A 23,888-nucleotide genomic window follows, 5' to 3' on the forward strand; every position below is an offset into this window, starting at 1 on the left:
AGTTACGCGAACACCAATAGCGTAGCGCGACTCATGGAACTCGTTCTTTTCCCCCCACTCTTTAACTTCCCCACCACCCGCGCGCTTTTCGAACGCTTAGCTCAAATTACACGCACTTCAAGGTAGCACAGTCTCGCGACTGTCATCGCACAGTATACACGAAAGTGCGATACAACAAGTGAATCGCCGTGTTTGCACATCATTTCTTCTTCTCATCCGATCTTAAACGAGCCTGTTACGGTTTACGAAATAAACATCTGCAATCGCCTTTGTGTACGCGTTTTGTCTCAAGCGGAGTCGGTGCGTACTTACTGTGCACGCGGAGTGTCCTGTTCTAAATACAAAACATAAAATAGAAGAAGGCCTTCGTCAAAGTTGGTAAGAAACTTAATTTTAAACATTTTCTACAAAATCTATTTCATTGCCTTTGATTGTTTATACCTACCAATTTACACACAAAAAGTAGAATTAGTTTTTAACGAACACTCACTTAACGTTAGAGGATGTAATTTAAATTTTCGCGCTATATTTAACGCAGTATTCTTTCGAAATATGTTTGTTGGTAAGACCAAGACATAGATCATGTAAAATATTACTCGATGCTTATTTAAACACGTACCTATTCAAACATGCACGCTCTTGGCGCCAATGAATTTTATCGTCAGATAAATAACAAAAGTAAGTTGTTCTTATGCAAATTTTGTTTAAGTCATTTCATTATGTATCTTTTTACAATTAATATGTGTACTTCAAATAAGTATTATCGTACAAACGAAGAGATCTTTTTTTTCGATCCACAAATCGGTTCCCATTTTTCGAACCGACAAAATTTTCAATGATTTTTTTAGGTCATCTGAAAACCAAGGTTATCGTTGATATCCGAATGATTTCAATTGAAAGAAATGATTTCAGATATCAACGAGAACCTTAAATTCAAAAAAATCGCAACGTCCTTAATTAAACTAATACATTTAGTAATCGTTATTAAAAAGAATAAGTTTTGAGTCTCACGAAATTTATAGTTACGACCGTGAAATTCTTAACGAGATCCGTGTAAAATTGAAGATTATAGCGATCTATACTAGAGATATGTGCCAATTAGATACAATTGGTTAATTCGAATTTTGTACGAAAATGCTGCACTTCGTGTACGAGGAGCAAGAATTTTGTAATTAACGACGATCGAATCTAACAATAATTACATTTATTTCTTTACAATTCAGAATATTTTTGCGCGAAACATTATTATTCCGAAACAAAAGTATTTGCAAAAATAAATCTACGTAACGTATAAGAAAATTGATGCGAGGTCTACTGCGCATGCGCAGACTACTACTAAAGTTTCTAACGCGCGACGATTTGTTTCGCTGCGCAAGCATTCAACTTTGACAACAAACTATTTAAAAAGAAAAGATCAAAATTGTCGAAGTTATTCCGTTTCGTTTCCAGCGGGTTATTCTCGTTCCGGGACATACAAATTACAATTTTTCCTTTTATTTTTGGAAAGTCATCGAACTTCCATTTGTTCACCGTTTGAATACTTTTAAGCTCGATATCAAACTATGTTCATCATGTAGGGCAAGCAATTTAGCAATATAATTACATGTAATGAGCGAAGGGTAGCATGCTCCCATTTAGTTAACCACTATAACAAAATTAGCCCATTTACCTAATTAACCGTTATAACAAAGCATTTGCATTACGCCAACTAATACAGTAATGAAAATAAAATATTATCACTAGAAAATAGAATAGATGTGGTGCACATTTAAACGTGAAAGGCGATGTCGAAGTGCAAGTGCACTCAATATTGAACCACAACGTTTCTTATTTATTCTACTTATTTATTATTATCATCCTCAATTATATAAGAAAATTTCAACAATTAATACGATATATATACGAGTGTAATACTTGTGTTATTTAACACAATAATTATCGTCAATAACAATGTAGAGTATTTGACAAGATGTTAAAGGATTTAATTAGAACAAAAATTGCCGTGTCACTAATCAGTCTAATCGATTGAAGACAACTTCGAATTTTAATGAAGTCATTCCTTACAGTTTGTACCAAAATCGTCGTTCAATTTTCAAAATTATTTTTCTCGGTAAATCGAATTTCGCGCGAAAGAAATTTTACTTTACACTTGTTACTTTCGTCGAGAAACGGTCCCTACCAGCTAATACTATATCTCACGGGACACCCTATATATTGGCCTTAAAAAGACTCGTTCGTATTGCTGCAAATGCGCTGGAGTCATCGCCAATCAGCTTGTGCACCCAATCGGAAGTCGAAGCGCGCCTACACATTTGCGGTAGTATGGACAAGTTTGTTCGAGCCGGGTGTACTTGTTTATGTTAAACGAAGAAACGATCGCAAAGGACGATCCGAAGTTTCCGCCCACGTTTTGATCCCATCGCTGCTTGTGTATCATCAGCTGATTGCGTCACGATCCGGTTCTATAATCGTTCATTAAATTGCCGGTAATTCGTAGTTGTGGGGGTATTTTATGTAGTATAAATGAATGAACATTAACGTGCAACACTTCGAAGCCGGTCTACGTTAAGGCCAATTTACGTGTCCGTTGCGTGTCCATTGAGCTGCGTTGAAAAAAAAGAGGAAGATCGATCTGTCGTGATAGTCGCAGTCTTCGATAATTAAAACGAGACCGATAAATCTGTCTGGACTTACGGGTAGCGATGGAAATAACAATACCGTATCGATACTACAGATTACCGGAGAATAAAGTATCATTTTATATCGAACAATTCAGTACACGAAAGTATCGATACGAATTGAATACGAAATCTCGAAAATGTATATCGAAGTTTGGTATAAATTTTCGATATCGATACTTCTGCGATGTATGTATTGGAACTGGTCGATATCATTGTAGTGTAATGAGGAAAAGATATTGATACTATTGTACAAAGACGCATCGAAAATAAAAAATAAAATCTAATCGGTATAAACTAAGCAGTTATAAACAGATATAATTTCGCGTAATTATTTTTACCGATTAAATTTCATAATTACTTGAACGTATATCTAATTTCTCACATTGCTTGTTTATACCGATTAGCTTTCGTTTCTCATTTTTAATATATTTAGAATAATATCGATGTCTAATCGTTATTATACGGTATCGATTTGTATAGATCCCGAATGCATCGATATCGAAAATTAATACCGACATATCTGACATTTCGATACTTCTCGTTATCGGTATCGAATTGCTTGAACATTATCAATACGTATCGTATTGGTCCTGTCAGTACTTACGAAAGATTCGAATCCTTTCTTTTCGAAAGAAATTTATACTCTATATTACGACTCAACAAGATGTACCGATTTCATAGTTATTTTGTTATTTTCAATTTATAAACGCGCATTACGTACACTGTAATTGCAAATCACCGAGAAGTGTCTATGAATAATTCCATTTGGTAAACATTCATGTGCATGTTTAATCCATACACAGTCGTGTTTCTCTTTACCTTCGGATAACTCGTCTCAAGCTATTAATAAGTAATAATAATTAATTCCTCGGCACTATTATTTACCAACTTTTTGAATAAACGAAGTTGTCTGACCTTGAATGGACGAGTATCGTTATTGGAATCATTTGCAAAACAATTAGTATTGAAACATTGTTTTTTTCACTTACGAGGTCTATCGTAAAAAGAACACTGTGTCACTGAGAACTTAACCTCTCCATCGATAAATTATTTTTCTTTGAAATAAACATAAATACAAACTGATATTGGCTTACAATATCTGTCGATTTTGTGACGAGATCGTGTCACAGCTTTCCACAATTTAATTATGAACGTTATTTACAATTTCAGCGGTTGCTTTCATGGTACAATATTTAAAATAAGAAACATTAAACGTACACGTGTGTGTCAATATCCTTGAAGAGGTTAAGTATTCGAACTTGGTGCGTGGGCTCGATTTCAATGGTTCATAATATAAAAAAATTGAGGACGAATCCTTGCTCGAAAATATTAACACATTCACAGCTGCCAACGTAGTGTTACATCTACACGTAAACTGTAGCTGGTTGTCATTGACAAAACACTACACCTTTTCGTAAATCCTTTCGCAAACTGGTTATTGCTGACGTAATACTATGTCTTTTCATATTTGCAGAAGGCCAATGTTTAGTTATAAAAATAATAAAGAATCGATAGTATCGATAGTATCGATACCAACTAGTACCGATTAGTACAAAAGTAATCGATATACATATATTGCTTCCCGAAAGGAATCGAGACAGGTTTGATATTTCACGAAAGTATTGAAACATTGACATGTGTTACATTTATGTACGTACCAAAACGATGGATCCTTGGAAATTGTGACAGTATTAGAATGTCGTGAACGTATAGTATGTGAAGGTTTTTCTTGTTAATAGTTTTGAGACTTCCAATTAAGTAATTTGACATCGAAACCTAACCATATCATTCCCATTGCTGCCGATGATGATGTCTTCGATGATGTCGAAATGAAAAATGTCTTTATCATTTTGGTAACTACGTAACAATGAATTGATTTTAAGTTAATAGAATGAAACATTTTTTATGGAAGTAAAAGTGTAATTTTTATTTTCAAAAATAGATTTAGATTTAAGATATTTGACACAACTTTCAACTTTAAGATCGGGTCAAAGCCACAGGTTGCGAAACTGTTAAGGAATGTATTGTTTCTGGTTCGCGATACGACGATAAAGATCTAAGTGCATAATTTTATGATCAATTCTATTTTTTCCAAACAGTATACTAGAGTTCCGTGCGATATCAACAAATGATCTGACAAAAATTCTGATTAATAATTAAATTTTGCATATTTGTGGCATACATTACTTTTGTATGATTAGAATTTTGTATTATCAACAAACAAATTTGTTTTGAAATGTATATATAGTGTCCGGTAAATAGTGGTACAAGCGTTAATATGGTCACTCTATGTGTTAAAATAAATCGAAAATATAGAATATAATTTTTTCATATGAATATTTGTCAGCTATCAAGAAGGGCAAATGGACGATATTTTCATAAATTTTTAAGCTGATAATTATATTAAAGCAAGATAATAAAATTTGGCGTTGAAGAAAATGAAAGTTCTGCTTCTTACGTATCCTCCTATTAACGAATAGAATTAATACGGACAGATACACAAATAATATACAGCAAAATCTGTATTGTAAAGATAGTTATGTATTGTAAAAAAAAAAGAAGAATTAGTCCCGAGTTAAGAGGAATGTGTTACAACGAGTAAGTAGATCGTGGGCGGTGTCGAATAATTTTTTCTTAGTCGCAAGTCACAAGCCTTGTGCTTGTCCAATTTGATTGAACGTGTCTGACCAAATACGACCCGTAACTCTTTCCAGGGCTGATCTTTCTTTTTCTCTACAATACACGCGGGCCCGACAAATATTCAAAGTCGTTTTTTTCGAAAATACCATCACTTAAAAAAAAATTTTTTTCCATATTTTCGATTTATTTGAATGATATTATTGAACATTAATTATACGTTTTTTTATTTTAAAATCGATCAGAAGGATATAAATGTTCTACAAATATATTTTTGAATAAAACCAATTTCGTGACTAGAAATGTTTGGGAAATGTCTATCTAATATCGAAAGATATTGTTTATCAATTATAGTGCATGATTCGAACGAAATCAATTATAGAATTAACAATTAATTATAAAATTAACATATTTCGACTTCGTTTGACAAGTAAATAACTTCCTTATTTTTTTTTCGAACAACCGGAAGTATTACAATTTTCTTCTTTTTTTTTAAACAACCGTCTATCGAGAAGGCAGAGATTCTGCATGGAAAACCTTTGACGAGACATTTTTTGTTCCCTCTGTTGTTCAAGAAAGGAAGACTAGAGATACTTTAAAAAAGAATAGAATAAATGGTACTTATCATTGCATTTAATAACTGGTGGAAAAATTTAAGATTTCTGATAATTGCACTTATTATTTTTACTACGTATCGTGTGTAAGTACCAACTAAGAGTTTGCAATAATAAAAGAAAAATTGTATCGTATCACAAGGTTGAATTATAGAAGCTATATTATTTTTTACAAAAAAAGTTCATTGGAATTGTGTCGAACTTTTTTTCATATATGAAATACTTAGAAATTTGTTTCCGAGGGTTTCACATTTCTTTGGGTGTAATTGATATAGTACAATCGGTATTATATTCCCCGCGAGATCTATATAAATCTAAACCTATCAAGCTCTAAATTTCCAGTCGATGAAAATCAAATTGTTTCAGACTCGTGTTAATCGTTAAATGACCGTTAACTATTTTACGTAATATAAAATAATAATAAGGAATGCTTGTGACAGTCGAGGCTTTGTTCACATTTCTCCCGCCTTTTGGCTACAAGGTCGACCCGATGTGCTTCTCTTTTGGCGTATATTCTAAAGTGGACTTCCGATTAGGGTTGGGAATACTCGAATATTTTCTAGATAATATCAATATTCGAATATTATTATCCAAGTAAAGAAATATCCATATATTTGGACTGTATAAATTAATGGAAGTACATTTAAATATTATATGTTGTCATTAGCCAATTCATGGAAAAAAAATATATATATATTAATAAATAAATTATTGTGGTGAGTGAAATCAATGATTCTTATATGCGATCAATAATTAGTACATATACGAACACATACAATCAAAGTTGTATGTGAATATAGACAGATACAATTTGTTTCCGCATCATGTCTTAGATTACTATTGTGTCTATACAATAGGTCTGTAATGTATAGACTGTATTTATGGCGTATGCTAATATGCAAAACATGTGAGAATATATGGAAAATACGTGTAGTGTATATTTCATAAAATAATATAATAATACTAATATATCATTCTGCATATTACATACATTCCATACAGCTTTGGTATACGTTTTCTACATTCCCACACGCCATAAATATAAAATCTATATATCGATATATCAAATCACAAGGGTAGATACGATTTGATGTAACAAGATATATCAAAGAATTAACACGCGTTAGTTTTTCTTTGTCAAAGTATAAATATCGTGTAATATCTCGAATGAAAGTAAGACTGAAGAAAGAACAGTGAACTCAAAAAATTTCATTCACAGTCAAAACTAGATCCTTCTACACATAATCAAATACCTATTCGATCGGTTGCTAACAAATTTGAATACCCAAGTAATATTCGAACAATGCAAGCATACGAACACTTCCTCATCCGAGTACTGATATTCGAGTACTCCAGTATTAGAAGCATTCTATTTATAAACTATTCGATCAGTCCCAACCCTACTTCCGACCATATTGCAAAATCAAAGTACACCGATCTATTCGAACAGTCGCAATTCGATCCAACCGTCTCTGGAACTCGAATTAAAATTTCTCTTCAACAACGGATAGAAAGTTTTTTACTGTTTACTCGAGATGTTTATTCAGCTGTAAATTTTACCCTGTAAATTTTACTTTGTACATTTTTCGCTCTAAATTATCTTGTAATTTTGACCCTCTAAATTATTTTGTAAATTTCACCCTCTAAATTATCTTGTAAATTTTACTTTGCAAATTTTATCCTGTCAATTATTCTTTGTAAATTATACCTTGTAAATTTTACCCTGTAAACTATACCTTGTAAATTTTATCCTGTAAACTATACCTTGTAAATTTTACACTGTACATTACTTTGTAAATTTTACCTTGTAAATTTTACCTTGCCAAATTTTATACTGTAAATTACCTTGTAAATTTTACTCTGTAAATTGTACGCTGTAAATTTTACCTTGTAAATTTTACCCTGTACATTTTTCACTGTAAAGTTTACCCTCTAAATTATCTTGTAAATTTTACTTTGCAAATTTTACACTGTAAATTACCTTGTGAATTATACTTTGTAAATTTTACCCTGTAAATTATACCTTGAAAATTTTACCCTGTACATTTTACATTGTAAATTTTACCCTTTACATTTTACATTGTAAATTTTACCCTTTACATTTTACATTGTAAATTTTACCCTTTACATTTTACATTGTAAATTTTACACTATAAATTTTACCTTGTAAATTCTAGACTGTAAACGTTACCCTATAAATTACCTTGCAAATTTTACCCTATAAATTGTACCCGTCTGCGTAACACCTAACCCAAACATTTCCATAAGCATCGAGAGAAAGATTGCCCAATCTCTGATCGCGGACTGACGTACCAATTCCGTCAACAGATCGAGAAAGGATCGCCTCTCGGTATTAGAAAAAACCTCCGGGTGTGCCGCGATCGAGGGCCGCGCGCGCGCGCGCGTGTATCCATCAGCGTCGGTCCCGGCCTGCAGAAGAGAAGCCAAGCCGGAGGAAGAGGAATTTAGTGGAAGTCGGAAGGAAGGGATCGGCCGGCGTGTATCAGAGGAAGGGCAGAGGTGATCGGAGGAGGGCGGTGGAGAGAGCGGATCAGAGACGAGAGGAGGCCAGCCAGGCGACAAACAATAGATCGACGCATAACCCGGTGCTCTCGATGGGGTCGTAGTTGCGCGTATTTGTAATGTATCTGACGATGATAGGCCAGCACGGCAGGAAGAGATCGTCGTAGGGGGATCGCCATAGCTAATCGTACCACCCAAGGTGGCACAGATTGAGAGCTTTATCAGCACACATCCTCTCCTGCCCGGGCAAGTACCAACCAGCGTCGAGCCGGTGCACATGTACGTACGTTTTTATTATTATTAACAGCGCTTCGCTTGTCCTGCGCGTGTTTACGCGGACGAGCTCCTACGAACTTTCACGGTCTCTGGGTGCTCGCGGTTCCTACAGTTCGAGCTTCACGAGACGTCGCGAGCCGTGTCCTCGCGTTGATGGTTTTCCATTCCTTTTTTCACTTTTTCAATTTTTTTTTCAATTTTTCCATTTACCACCCTCTCGATAAGACCGACTCTCGCGACGCTTTACCAGAAACTACGTCCGTGAAGGAAGATCCTCTCTCAACCCTTCGATCCTTCGCGTTCGAAGATTCTCCCGCGACGGAGTACTCACTGGAAATAGAAATTTGATCGAAACGTAAATTATGCACCATTTCGAATGTGACTTTCTTTGCTCTGTATTCCGTATGTTTTTACATTTCGCGAAATATTTGAGGTAATCTTGAATCTTTTCGCGAGTTACTGTGACCGAATTTCTGACGATTGAACTTTTCGCGCGCAAAGGGTTGATATAGTTCGGTGCGTCTGAGTGTAAGAAACCAGGTGGTTTGGAATTCTTTTTAGAAGGTATATACAAACTCTCGGTGGAAGATGGTAAAAATACATTAGACTCTTTGCAAGAATTATGCGTGGAATTTTCTCGACCGTGATCACTTTCGATGATCTGTTAAAGGATTAACCCTCGAAGCTGCGCGACACTCGACGAGTAAAATTTCATCCGTGGTCAGAGCTAACAGGCTGAGAAATAAAGTGACTTTTGTAAGTTGTTTTTTAACACAGTTAAACGCACGTACAGTGTATTATATAATCAATGTACCGAAATTTCATTTTACGGTGAAATTACTTATTCCGCGCTGATTTTGAGAGGTTTCAGATCGGACTTTTTCCATTTCGTTCACATTTTTGAGTAAACTGTCTCTTTCCCTCGAATATTTATTGGGTCGTTCGGAAAGTCATTTCGTTTTTTTTTTTTTGGTGAATGTGAAACACGATTCTTTTAGAAAAATCCTCCAAAATTTTCTCCATTTTGGAAAACGAAACGATCCAATATTTGTCGGGAAAAATGTTCTCGTCCAGGAGAATCGTACGCGAAAAATTCGATCGGATCGCTTCTTTCGTTCCCAACGAGTGGCGAATGTGAACGAACAGGTATTAAAACTCGATGTAATCGATAGGTATCGATATACGACGGACCGCGTGTCTCCGTGTGTCTAAAATCGTTGAAATAATTCCGACAAATGTTTTGATACCGGAGTATCGATTTCGAACGTAAATGAATCGATGATATCAAAACACCACTCGGTCGTTGGTTATCGACGGTAGGTATACGCGTTACCCCGATAATTGCACGAATTCCAAAACTCGTGGGAATTTTTCAGCCTGTTCCACTCTAACAAAAAGAAAAAGAAATATTGAAATTACCAAAAGAATCTCTACAATTTATGGAATTTCAAGATCTTGTTAAACACCCTTAACTCTTCGAGGCAGGGTGGCCAAACGTGTGAAATGATTCCAACTAAAACTAAAAAATTAGATTAATTATTAGATTGTTCGGAAAGTCATCTCGTTTTCCAAAATGGAGAATATATAATTTAGCTTAGTTATTTAAAATGTTCAGACACTCTAAAAGAATCGTGTTTCATTTTCACTAGAAAAAGAAACGAAATGACTTTCCGAACAACCCAATAGATTAATTAGATATTTAATAGATAATTGTGAGATGGAATATTAACACCGCGCAACTTGCACGACGGAGTTATTTGAATTTTTCACGTTGACTATTAAAAAGAATAGATATTTCTTCATCCACTGTGCTCCAAATAGTTAAAAACAACTGTCTAGATTTACCATCTACTACAGTTTTCTATCTACTATCTACTACACTTTGCTATCTACTATCTACTACAGTTTGCTATCCACTATCTACTATAGTCAGCTATCTACTATTTACTACACTTTGCTATTTACTATCTACTACAATTTGCTATCCACTATCTATTACAGTCAGATATCTACTATTTACTACACTTTGCTATTTACTATCTACTACAGTTTGCTATCCACTATCTATTACAGTCAGATATCTACTATTTACTATACTTTGCTATCTATTATCTACTACACTTTACTATCAATTATCTACTACAGTTTGCTATCTACTATCTACTACTTACTACAGTTTGCTATCTACTATCTACTATACTTTGCTATCCATTATCTACTAAAATTTAAAAATCCTATTCTGTTGCAAAAGCTTTGTCAGTGTAATAACTTGTCCATTACTGGGACGATCCCCGGAAATGGTATCGGACGAACCGAATCCCCCTGTTTCCCTTCATTCGTAATTCTCTTCAACCGTATTCTCGTCCACAGCGATCCAAGGAGGAGCGAACCATCAGCGAGCAAGCGGAGATCAACATCGTCGACGATCAACGGGATCAGACATCGTCGATCGAGCCTCTCGACCTCTCCTCCTCGTTCCGAGTTTGCCCTCCCTTCCCCATCAGGGGCGCGGACACGGACCAGTCGCTTCCAGCTAACCGGAAGTGACGCTCTATGCGAACGGGTGACCACCGTCTTTCGTCGTGATACCAACACCACGCAAACGCAGACCAGCGCAGGACACAGCCATCATGGAAGTCGCCACTGAACTGTACGTACCAACGTCTTCTTCTTCTTCTTCTTCTTCTTTTTCTTTTTTTTTTTTTATTTTATTTATTTTTTTCAATTATATTCCTCTTCTCCCATATCAGACTCTCGATCAGGTTTCCCTTTTCATCGTGTACAGTGTATAGTCGTCTATGTTCGCTCATAGGTGTGTGTCTTAGGGTTCTTTTCAGGGTCTCGACGGACCCAAGTGTCGCAAAGTGGACTCCTTTTTTTTGAATTCGACCGCCAAAATCGAACTTCAAGTATCTGTCTAGAACTTTGGGTATCTGTCTAGGCTCGACGTTACCCATTGTACAGTTTGTTGGTTAAAATTCGAACGCTTTACTTGTTTCGAGTTTTATAGATTGTTCGATGAGAAACGAAGGTGTTAGGTTCGTTGTTTTATTATTTTAAAGATGATACTACTGTTCGATGAACGTGTGTGAATTTTTATTTAGATCTCTCGACTTTGTATATTCATAGTTGTTGAAAGTTGAAGGAGTGTCACAATACTTTTTTTACAATGGAAAAAAACGATTAAACTTATCGAACAAGCTGGTACGTATCTTTTGTTGATTAATTTAATCATTCTGGAACGTGAATCATTTTTGCAGTGCGCGTATTTAGAACTTTCGGTACTCTCTTTCGAGCAACAAATTTATATCCACGGATGGATTTTTGTTATTGTGACACTATCCGTGTTTTATGGTTGTTATTACGTTGTACAATAAAATTGAAACTACTGTTAACGAACAGATGAAGTTTCTTTCGAGCGAGTAATTTACTCAGGATTCGTTAAGTAGGTTTACTTCAGGATTGAATAGATTTTGCAACGCGTTACGAGCGATCAAGTTTTAAATAAATTCTAACGCTGCGTGGCTAACAAAAGAAAATTGCAACATGTAGTACTCGATGTTCGAGAATGTTAACAATGATATTGGTTAACGATACAATTGGGTTCGAAATGAGAATCTTCGGTCTCGAAATTAAAATTTGTAAATTTTTATTGGTTTGTTCGGAAAGTCATTTCGTTTTCCAAAATGGAGAATATATAATTTAATAAAATGTTTATACGCTCTAAAAAAATCGTGTTCCATTTTCACCAAAAAAAAAAAAAAAAGCGAAATGACTTTCCGAACAATCTAATATATTAAAATTAACACCTAAAGAATATCAATTTAAAAACGGATTACATTTTGAAGGTTTCTCGTGGAACTATTTAAACTCGACTCGTACAAATGAGAGAAACTCTCGTACAGGATGGTTTCGCACTAATTAACAGAAATCCAGAGCACTAATTTCGGTTCATTTCTCGAGACGCGAACAAGAAGAAAGTCTCTGAAAAGAATCGTAACGAGAGACGAAAAACGAGCAGCTTGTATTAATGACAGAAGCAACGTATGATTCTCCGCTGGTCAGACGTCTTTGTCTACTTAAAAATTTGGGATTCCTTCAACGGAAGCGGAGAAGTTTATTTTTGGAATCTTTTAAATCCGATAAATAGGAATTTGAGTAAATCTCGATTTTCCGACAATCACTCGAAACACAAGTATTTAGCACAATGTGTATTATTATTATTATTATTGTACTCTTACGAAAACGTGAGACGTTCGCCAACAACTCGATACAATGAGAAATTATGAAAGTAATAGTGAAATATCTGTTCGTGTTTTTGTAACATCGTTACGAATTATGTTGAAATCAAATATAAATATTATTATCAAATCGAGACTCTTTCGGGCTTGAATCGTGTTGAGAATAATCGTGTATTTCTCGACCATTTTTTTTTTTTTGGTTGCTTTCAAATGCATTACGGTACGATTTTGAGAAAATCGTGATTCATTTTTTAAATTATGAATTTATATCTGTTCGTCGTGGAACATACACTGTAATCGTTACGTCAGATGTTTATTGTCAACAATTCGACCGTGTTCAGCGGTCATCGACTGACAAACATCCGGCACTCCTGAATAGAAACCGAGTAATTCTGTTACAATATAATGGTCGACCATGTATTTCGACAATAAAAAATTAAGGATAGCGATTGATCAGTGTTGACACACCCACCGTATAGCAGAGATGAATAAAATTGTATTTAAATAACAGACAACGAATAAACTTAACGACAAATTATTTAAATACTTAAACCAACATTTATAGGCGACGTTTTCTATAAAATACTCAATTTTATAAATATACTTTCTTTTAACATCTTATTCAATTCGTGGCGTCTTTAAACGCAAAAAATGATTAAATTGATAAATATAAATGATTTAAACGAACTGTTTAAAAACGACGTTAATTTATCGAAAACGAAATAGAATTTGACAATGGGTGTTTCAATTGGGATTGGACGCGACTAATGTCAATTCTCGCTTAAAAAACTTTTCATTTTTCGATTAAAAAATTACTAAGAAGTAACTCGATTCTCGTGGATCTTGATACCCCGTGATCTTCGACGTATCGAAAAAATTGAAGTGTGTAGTCACGCGGGAGTTAGTCGAGAATGGTCTTAAAAGGGCTTGGATGCATCGCAAGACAAGGTCAACGCGAGGGGACGTGTCTTTCAACCGATGATCGTCTCTCTTCAGGCCTACTTAACGCGAGGTCACTTGTAAAGACTCAATCAAATCGTGGCAAAGACTACTGACCCTTGCTAGTAAAAGCGATGAGTTGCACGCCGATAAATATCGTCTTCTTTCGCCTCGTTCTCGATTTTGCATCGGTTAAGGGGGCCTTGGAACGATCGAGATTCACCGTAAAATTGCTCGTAGATTGGAAATAATTCACACTTACATAACAAACGGAATCAATTGTAACAACGTCGATGGAAAGTGTACAACATTTTGCAATTATTGTAGCTACGAACGAAACGAGGTACCCATTGAGGTAACAAACTCAATGGTAAAGTAACTTTTGTAAGTTTTTTTTTTTTTTTTTTTTTTTTTTTTTAAGGTGGTTATATAATTCAATATTAAGTCTGTATCCGTTACTTAAAAGTAGATACGCTAGATGGAAATTTGATTGAAAAAGTTTGATTTACGTGAAAGCTGTGGACAGTCACGTGGAGCACCTCGTTAAAGCTCTGGTCGTTTGGCGGTACATTTGAAACAAAGAAACAAGGAAATTTTACAATCTGCATTAACGTCGTCATCCTTGAACGTACGGACTCTTTTATTATTTATATTAGGGCAGAAGTTGAACATTAATTTCTTACCCTGTATTTACAAAATGTTGCACTTGCAATTCTTGCAATTATACACTTTTAAGTAATATACGAATATTTGATTTTGTGCTACCGTCCTCGTTTAAAGAGAACATTTTCAAAGCTACCTCATTTTTCGATCCGACTTGAAGAATTTTTTCTTACATTTTTTGCAAAGCTCGATTACTTGAAACCATATTCTTAAAATTATATTTTGAATTCTGACAAAAATAACAAAATTGTAGAAAATCTACATTTTCAATCTGTCTTTGTTCCTTTGGGACTGAAAAGGAAGCACGATAAAAAATTCTTACAAGTTTATAACAATTTCTTAATGGAAATTCAGTTCGTTGGCTTTTAAATCGTTCGTCGAGTCCTTTGTATTCAACTCAAGTGTACCTACGATACACTCCAAGTCAGAGGCGTAGGATAAGCAATGAGATTTACTCGCAGTCACGTGGTTCTGTTTATACGAAGTCCCAAGTTGAGCACAGTACGTTCCATGAGAAGATGAAGTTGGATGTAAACAGAACTTGTCACGTGATCGCACTTTCATTGGTCTGTTGTGTCGACACGACATTCTAACCAGGGACGTATCGAACAGTCGCATTAAACGATTGAAAATTGTAAATAAAATAGCCATATCACTGAGCTGAGCCCCAATCGAATTCATCTGGATGCAAATGAAAAATTACGTTACCTCATGTCATAAAACGACTTTCAAGTTTGATGATACGAAAGATTTATTCTTAGAGGCAGAAAATTGAACAACAACAGAAAAATAATTGTATCTTGTATCTATGTGGAAAAAGAATTGAGACAAAAATTTGTGAACTAGTTAATATTGTTGATTTAAATTTTATTTTTTAGATATATTTTTATATATTTTCTCTCGTTAATAATGCGCATATAGAAGTGTAAAATGTTATTCAGTGTTATTTTTATACATAAATATACTAATTTGCTTAAATTCTATCGTTGTATTCAAAGTATAGTCTCATGACACAGTCACCTTGTGGTTTTTGATAGATCCATTCCATTGATTCATGGAATGTACTATAACAGGACTACAGTTTTAGCCATTTATTTATTTTAAATACTTATGTTTCGGTATTCATTCATTCGTGGGTTTTTAAATATTCGAAAAATAATTTTTTGTTATAACTTTTGAAAAATAAAATTCATACAACATCATTAACTGTTAATTGTATTAACAAATTTATACAATTTAAGGTTAAAAAATTCTCTTCTAAGTCTGCCTTGTGTTTTTTGGTCGAGATCACCATATGTACAGTTTCATGTAATTGCTCTTTATTTACCGCTTTAATAAAACAAATATTGTTACAATAAAGGTACAAAATAAGAGAGATAGACTGTATGTCTTTTTATTGAGGCTTAGAAGTACCTGTGATTGCCATGACATTGAGTTGAAAATTAATTAGGCATTGTTAAATTGTTCGTCTTAACTTACAAAAATCTTTCTCTCGATACTAGAAGGAATTGGCAATGATCATTCTTAAGGTTCAATTTGTTTCGTAACTATCGTGCAGAACGAGCAAAACGTTCATTAAACAATTAAGGCACTTTTTTCGGTACTAACGCTGTCTTGTCTGTTAACCAATCGTTTCAAAATTAATCCTCAAATTCAATAGAATCAAGATGCAATCTAACCGTATGTCGGACAAGTCGACTGATTATTTAATTCGATCAGATTCAACGGTTATTCGCGCACGCCTTGGCTAAGACTGGCGAAACGTGTGCGGGGATATAATGACAGACCTGGGCGAAGTCGTTGTCAATCATCGTGCTTTCCTGTACGCTCGAAGCACACGTAACCCCAATACCCGACGTTTCACTAATCGTCGTGTTCAAGATAGAATAGAAACCGAAAATCAAAACTTACTCCACTGTTCGGCAATATTTTTCGATACAAATACCAATAATTATCGGTACTTCAATTAATAAAATATAAACGTAAAATATTTTCTCAATTCTAATGACATTTGAAAATGAATAATACAGGGATGGGTTACGCAAATTTTATAGTAATAATAGATAAAAGTTACAGAAGAAGAAGTTAAACTATTTAATAATGTCTAGTTTTCTATGACACCATTTTTTTTCGTAAATGTACCTGGAAAATGTAACAAATAAACTGCACTGTTCATAAATCAATAATATATCAATTCTCCACATTATTCCGCATATGTATAAACATTGTAGCATCGAATGTTCGAAGAATTAATACTTTATTTCAGATTTTTCAATTATGTGTATCGTATAGTGATTTTCGTGTTTATAAATATTTAACGATAAAGTGTTTGAGTAACTTCTTTATTAAAGGTTATACGTGATTGAAAAATGTCAAGAAAGAAACAGTTTCTTCTATTGTCAACCATCACATAGATATGACCTTGCGATGACTACGTAACTCACCCTGTATGCAGAGTATCTCACTAAAAACAGGCAACGTCAATCTCAAAAGAGTTGTATGACTTCACAGTATTTTCTTTATAGTTGGAAACGTTGAGGAAATTTGAAGGTTAAATTCGGTTCTCTGAATGGAATATCTACTTTCTATGGCAAAATTTCATAAAGCAACGAAATTTTTGAATACACGCATTACACGGTATTCCCCGGTTTCAAAGCGGTATTTCATCCTCAGATTCATGGTATGCGATACAAAAAGGCATCGTCTAACGAAACTTAAAATTGTTTTAATAAGGTCATGTTTGGATTTACTTTCAGCGAAAAAACCTTCCCAATTCATTTATAATGTATTACTTTCGTATAAAAGATTTTGTATTGCATTAGTGGCGACACCCCGGTACACGTACGGCACAAAAAAATTCTCGACTAACCTCGAATTCAAGGCAGCTGGCGAGCTTGATTTTTCGCCTTGAAATCAAGGATTATTACCGTACTGCTTGTTTCGAGGCGACGAAATAAGATTACAATTCTAATACTTTAACAACTGTATACAGTAATGTATCGGGATATTGATAAAATTTGTTGCTTGAAACCTCGACACTATGTTTCTTCGAATCAAACTTTGTCCCATCATATCCTATTCATTGTCTTCTACATACTGATAGTTGGTTGTCTCGATTTTCGAACGTCACACAAAGACATTACTGTACCTCGAAAACTTATTATTTTCCACCTTGTGTTTACAAATATTTAACGATAAAATGGACTGTTTCCATCCTGTGAATATTCAACGTTTAATAACCTAACAGAACAGCTAGTTGAACGAAATTTTAAATAATTACCATTGACTGTTACAACTTCAAGTTTGCGTCCATCCATCGCACGCATTGAAATTCCCAACTCAAGGCATGCATACCGTACAATCTCGTATCTCGTATCATGGATGGAATAGAAATACAGAACAGCAGAGTGTTCTCTTCTCTTTCGTTCTATACGGCTGATATAAATAAACAATGATGCATCACAGTGAAAAAACATTCCAGAACGAAACCACTTATCGTGCAATTTAAAAATACTATTAATTAAGTAAGAACGTTGCAGCGTAGCAAAAACATTCATCGGAGATGCATAAGAGCCATCAACGTTAAGGTCATCGTTTTTCCTAGCTTCCGACGACCTGGCACAACGCAATGCAATTCTGTATTTTTTCTAATAGCCACGTCCTCCAGCTTGTTATTAACTGACAGAACCGACCGCGTTGTAAGACACGTCTCGTTAACACCGTTAAGGGATTAACTCTCGCAATTAACCCCTTTGTCGGAGTGAATCGACGTCTTTCAGAATTACAGTTTCCTTTCCGGGAATAGTCTTCGTTTGTCTCGAAGCAGATGAACTTGTTACGTGAACGACGCATATATTATAGAATTGACGCATCAGGTAGGGTAAATTGATATGCAACGACGATCTAGAAGTTGTTAATAAGGTCCTACTTCATTTGCAATTATTCCGAGTTTTTTTTTTTCTTTTTTACCATCGTTCAAACCAAATAGAATTGTTCTCTTTCCTAGGAGGTTACGATTGTAATCTCCAGTGTCTTGTTTGTTCTAGAGATCGTTTTCTTTGTAACTGACCCTTATTTACTCTTGCAGATCACCATTATCAGGATCCGACACACAATGTAAAATCGCCGAACGAACCTCGTATTACCCCCAAGATCCGAATAAGAGGCCGAAGACTAAGCAAGAGAAGGTGCGAGCTTGTCTGAGGCATAACTCTTTGACTATCCTCACCGTCAGTGGTGTCATCGGTGGTGTAATCCTCGGTATCATCCTGAGGAATACACGGACGCAAGGATGGACGCCGCGCGAGATCATGTACATCAATTATATTGGAGATCTGTTTTTGAGAATGCTGAAGAGTTTGATCCTACCGCTGATTATATCCAGTTTAGTCTCAGCTATTGGATCTCTAGACCTGTCTCTCAGTGGTAGGATCGGTGCTCGAGCTATCATTTATTACATGGTCACCACCATCAGTGCCGTTGTTTTAGGTAAGTAAGAACTAAATACACCTAGAACGGGACTTTTGATGATTTGGAAACTAATAGAGGTTCATGTTGCAAATTCTAACGGTATCAGTGACATTAGGAAGTCTAGAATCGTTATTAATATTACAGAATTTGTAGATGTTAGAGGTATTAAAAGTACCAAAGTTTCTAAAGACAGTAGAAATATTAAAGAATTAGAAATATCAAAATAGCAAAATTGTTAGAAACATCAGCAATATCAGAGTCACTACCAGTTTTACTGGTGTTAAAAGTGCTAAAATTGCTATCAATAGTTTAGATAGCAACACTTTTGAAGATGTTATAGGCAATGTTAAGTGTAGCCTTTACGAAGATATTAACAACCTATTAGCAATACTAAAAGACAAGTATTAACTTTAACATCATCTTGTTCTTATTAATGCATGTGTAATACAAGGCTGTTCCATTCCATTGATGTGTATTGCCTAACAATACATGTATATGATTCACAGCAGATAGTCCTAAGTCACGAGAGCAGGGAAACGTGGATGAATAGGATGATTTATTATGCAAAATTCCATATTCAAGATTGCGATTAAAGGAACGTAACGAACAACCATAAGACACCAATTAGTAATTATAGGATGATGAAACATTCCTGTAATAAAGAAGAGCATATGGTCATCCAATAATTCATTTACTTGTGTCTTTCAGGTATTATTTTGGTCATCACCATTCAACCGGGCGTAGGAAATAATCCAGCTATCAAAACAAAATCACCTCCGCAGAATGTTTCTACCATTGATACATTGATGGACTTGGTTAGGAACATGTTTCCTCCGAATCTAGTGGAAGCCTGTATTTCTCAACACAGAACTGAGATGCAAAAACCAGAAAACAGTACATCAGGTAGGAAAAAATTAATGTATATTTTTGCTAAAAATTATATTAGGTTTTTATCAATCTCCTTTATCACTTTACTAGATTATATCTGAAGGATGATATCAAAATAGAAACTATGATTACCATTTATTAACATGAAGATTCTTCTTTGCAGCAGAGAATATAGATAACTGGGAGCCAGTACAGAAAAGCGTCTCTGGAACCAACATCATGGGCCTGGTTGTCTTTGCTACAGCATTAGGCATCACTCTGGGAAAAATGGAAGAACAGGGAAAGCCGCTGCTTTTTTTCTTCGAGTCTTTGTCAGGCGCAATGATGTTGATAACTCACTGGGTGATTTGGTAAATTCACATTTGATGAAACTACAGACCACAATGTATGTCTGTCTAAGAATCTTACGAAATTATTCATTAGAAAAGAAACATACATATGAGGAGGTGTAAACCTAGTTTTTCCACACAGTTTACCAGAAGTTAGATATGTTCTATCTTAAGACATTAACGTTTATCCAAAAAATTAAATATCTTTTCATTCATAAACTCATTTTATCGATAGAAGATGCAAGCCTGTATTAAATCGTGTTTTGTACGAATGAAATGTGTTTCAAATTTCGCTGGATAATGTAATCAATTTCCTTGTCCAGGTTATCGCCTGTGGGTGTACTCTTCCTGGTAGCCGCGAAGATCACTGAAATGCAGTCCTTGGACGAAGTCGTCGCACAACTTGGAATGTACTTCCTGACTGTCTTACTTGGCCTTTGCATACATGGTTTCTTAATTCTGCCCGTGTTGTACTTTGTTATAACAAGAAAAAACCCATACGTGTACATATCTAACATGGCACAGGCATTAGTTACTGCGTTCGGCACATCTTCAAGCTCCGCTACACTTCCAATTGCTATAAATTGCCTGGAGGAGCGAAACAATGTTGATCCACGAATCACCAGATTCGTCTTACCGATAGGTGCTACAATTAACATGGATGGCACTGCTTTATACGAAGCTGTGGCTGCGATTTTCATTGCCCAAGTACGTCAAGTTAGCCTCAGCTTCGGTCAACTGGTAGCGGTGAGGTAAGCAGAATAAATCCTATATAAAATATTTGTATTCACTATATGTTTAATTTATGTATCATGCTGATGCCATTAAGGGTTCGTAGTATTGTATATCTCCAATATTAAAGCTTGACTACCTATGTAAAAGTTTCTAATATTATTCATTTTCAACAACATAGTTGTTGGTCCCATCTGCTTCAAATTACTGAGTATTGATAGCAATAAATACATTGTGAAATATTGAATATTGGTATTCTTTTTCAGTATCACAGCAACTGCTGCGAGTATTGGAGCGGCTGGAATTCCACAGGCAGGTCTGGTGACAATGGTAATGGTTTTGGACACAGTTCGTCTTCCAGCTGACGACGTTTTCTTGGTTATTGCAGTCGATTGGTTGCTGTAAGTTCTTTCTCCTGTTGTCTTGCAAACATACTTTGACTATTGAATTTGTTTAAATTTCAAGAAAGAGGTAGTTATTATTTATTGAAAGAAGAAATAATAAGACAATTACAAAGTTAATGTGAACTTAATATCAAACTTTATTTTTTGGACTTTTAGAGATCGCTGTAGGACAACAGTGAACGTAGTGGGTGATTCTCTTGGAGCAGGAATTGTGAATTTCTTGAGTAGAAACGAGCTAGCTTCTTTGCCCCATAATGGACAGTCTCAGAATGGGGCAGACCACCATACTACAACATCTATATGAAATTAGTATCAGTATTGATCACTAAAATTCCTCTCTTCTCTAACACTTTTAAATTAAACCACAGCAAGCACAATAGTTCTCTGAAAGCAGCAATGACATGGTAGCTTGTAAAAATATAATAGTACTGTGAAATTACACATATCTTGTTATACTGTGACAATCAATCTTCCATTTTTTTCATGGAGTGAATATTCGATAATTCTTGCACAACGTTCTTAGAAGAGTTAGCAGTGTTTTATATTTCATTATACTGATCCTAGTTTCGTTCGATTAAAGTACAAAATGATCCAATCAATAATCTGATCATGTTTTAATGGTCGTTTCTAGTTGATTGTGTAATCAACCAGTTACCAACATCAATGAAAAGAATCGAGAGATTTAGATTTGATTTTCAAGCTAGAACGTGGAAACATGCAAAGAAAAGTGAGTTGAAGCGAATTGAGTTTTCTCAGTCGACTTGTTCAATATATAGATCATGTGCCATTACACTTCAACTTAGTTGAAAAATGTTATTTTCGAGTCGAGTTCTTTTTTGTTCACTTTATAATTATTTAATATTTAAATTGTTTGGATAAAAATAAATCACGAGTAATATCCAACTTCGCTTAATGCAATCTCGTATAAACGTAATCTATTATACAGTCATGTATGTTCACCTAGGAGAGTTGAAACAGATTAGCAGTACAATGATCGTGTAACTGCCTAAGTGTTCTAATTTATTCTAAGAGTGTTCTTTATTATCTCACTACTCTTGAATTCATTCAAAAAAACAGACTGGTCTAAAAAAATAATTTGTTATACTCAATTCCAAGTAAAAATAGAGTACCTGATCATGATGGTTTTCCAAAGAAAATATCATAATTTAAAAACAGTCAATTCCACAGGCATTTTTTAATTGATATTTTTCTTATATCTTTAGAGAATGTTTTAATTAACATAGGTTTTGTAGTAAATAGTTGAGATGTATAAAATCCAATTGTATACAGTTATTCTAGGAGTATTAGTACTGATGATAGCTACTATCTATAATGAATTATGATACGCACCTCCTTAATCTTTGTCTTCCATTGCTGTATGATCTATGATGGTATAACTTAGTTATAAAATTTGAATGTAAAACATCACATAGTGTAACGATTATAAAATCGAATGTTATTAATTTCTAAAATCTTAAAAGTAAAAATATAAAGCAATTACGAATGTGTTCAGTTTTTCCATAGTGTGATATGCCTGTAAAAGAATGCAGAAAAATGCTGAAGAGAAGTTATTTGAAATTAGTAATATCTGTAGAAAGTCAGTAACAAGAATATTATGATATTCAATATATTCACTACTCTACTAGACAAAAAGTGTTCAACTGTTGACTAAACAGTAAAGTGTATTTTACTATTCTATAATGAAAATCATCAAAGATTTATTATAATATGTATTCCTTTATATAGTTACATTGGTGCATGCAATGAATGTAACTGAATAGTCAATTTATATTTTTAACTTATTCACTGTATTACACTTTATGTAGGTATAAGTTAAGTTAATCAAATCGGAAGATGATTAAGTATTGTACTACAATCACTTCTTTTCACAAACTGTAACATCTATTCTTTGATGATAACTCAAATGAGTATGTAATATGGCTTTATCGTGAAGTGACTTTGTAAATCACCCTAAAAATTTGGCAAATGTATATTTTTCAACTCGAATACAAAGGCAAAGGCAACTATACAGCTAATTGTATTCTTCATGTTGTTATACGTTTAAGTCAATGTTAAATATGAATAAAAATTGGCCATTTTAAAAGCGATATCGTTTTAATCTTAAAATTCCGTATTTACTGAAATTGATACAGCTTGATAAATAAATTATATATTTAAGTCTATTTACTGAATGACTATGAATGAATTGCAAAGAAATTATGTAGTATAAGTTAGCTTTTCTTTCAATGCACATTGCATTGTTACTTTTATAATTTAAAGCTTGCATAATATCTCATTCTTGCTCTTAATACTTGATTTGTACACTTAACTGTCTCAAAAGTAATAATAATTAAATTTTCTCACTATTTACCCATGTAACTGTATTAACTCAAACGACATTCTTGATTGAAAATTAAATATTATTATTTTAAAAAACTAATTAATATTACAATGCTTCTAAGTAAATCAAGTTACGTATTTAAATCATGGC

At 34.3% G+C, this 23,888-nt stretch overlaps 1 protein-coding gene across 6 annotated transcripts; it reads left to right on the forward strand.

Annotated features, from left to right (window-relative positions):
• The first annotated feature begins 140 nt into the window (after positions 1-140).
• LOC143146534 (excitatory amino acid transporter 1) lies at positions 141-23,505 on the forward strand. Of its 6 annotated transcripts, XM_076310871.1 has the most exons (10): positions 141-378; positions 8,261-8,734; positions 9,402-9,487; positions 11,102-11,381; positions 18,662-19,062; positions 19,753-19,947; positions 20,096-20,282; positions 20,585-21,013; positions 21,260-21,394; positions 21,554-23,505. In XM_076310871.1, exons 4-10 carry the CDS (start codon positions 11,362-11,364, stop codon positions 21,699-21,701), a joined length of 1,515 nt encoding a protein of 504 aa, XP_076166986.1. In that variant the 5' UTR covers positions 141-378; positions 8,261-8,734; positions 9,402-9,487; positions 11,102-11,361; the 3' UTR covers positions 21,702-23,505. The 6 variants fall into 6 exon arrangements, with proteins under 6 accessions (XP_076166986.1, XP_076166983.1, XP_076166985.1 ...); XM_076310868.1 differs by lacking the exon at positions 9,402-9,487; XM_076310870.1 differs by lacking the exons at positions 141-378; positions 9,402-9,487 and adding an exon at positions 4,376-4,393.
• The last annotated feature ends 383 nt before the right edge of the window (positions 23,506-23,888 follow it).

The sequence above is a fragment of the Ptiloglossa arizonensis genome, chromosome 5 (assembly GCF_051014685.1).
Source record: "Ptiloglossa arizonensis isolate GNS036 chromosome 5, iyPtiAriz1_principal, whole genome shotgun sequence".
Taxonomy (NCBI): Eukaryota; Metazoa; Arthropoda; class Insecta; order Hymenoptera; family Colletidae; genus Ptiloglossa; species Ptiloglossa arizonensis.

What these genes read in the sequence shown, in the direction of transcription:
- LOC143146534 (XM_076310871.1), top strand. Translation starts at nt 11,362, where the DNA reads ATGGAAGTCGCCACTGAACT. An exon ending in ATGGAAGTCGCCACTGAACT is followed by an intron (nt 11,382 to 18,661) that starts GTACGTACCAAC and finishes TTACTCTTGCAG; the next exon opens with ATCACCATTATCAGGATCCG. An exon ending in CATCAGTGCCGTTGTTTTAG is followed by an intron (nt 19,063 to 19,752) that starts GTAAGTAAGAAC and finishes TGTGTCTTTCAG; the next exon opens with GTATTATTTTGGTCATCACC.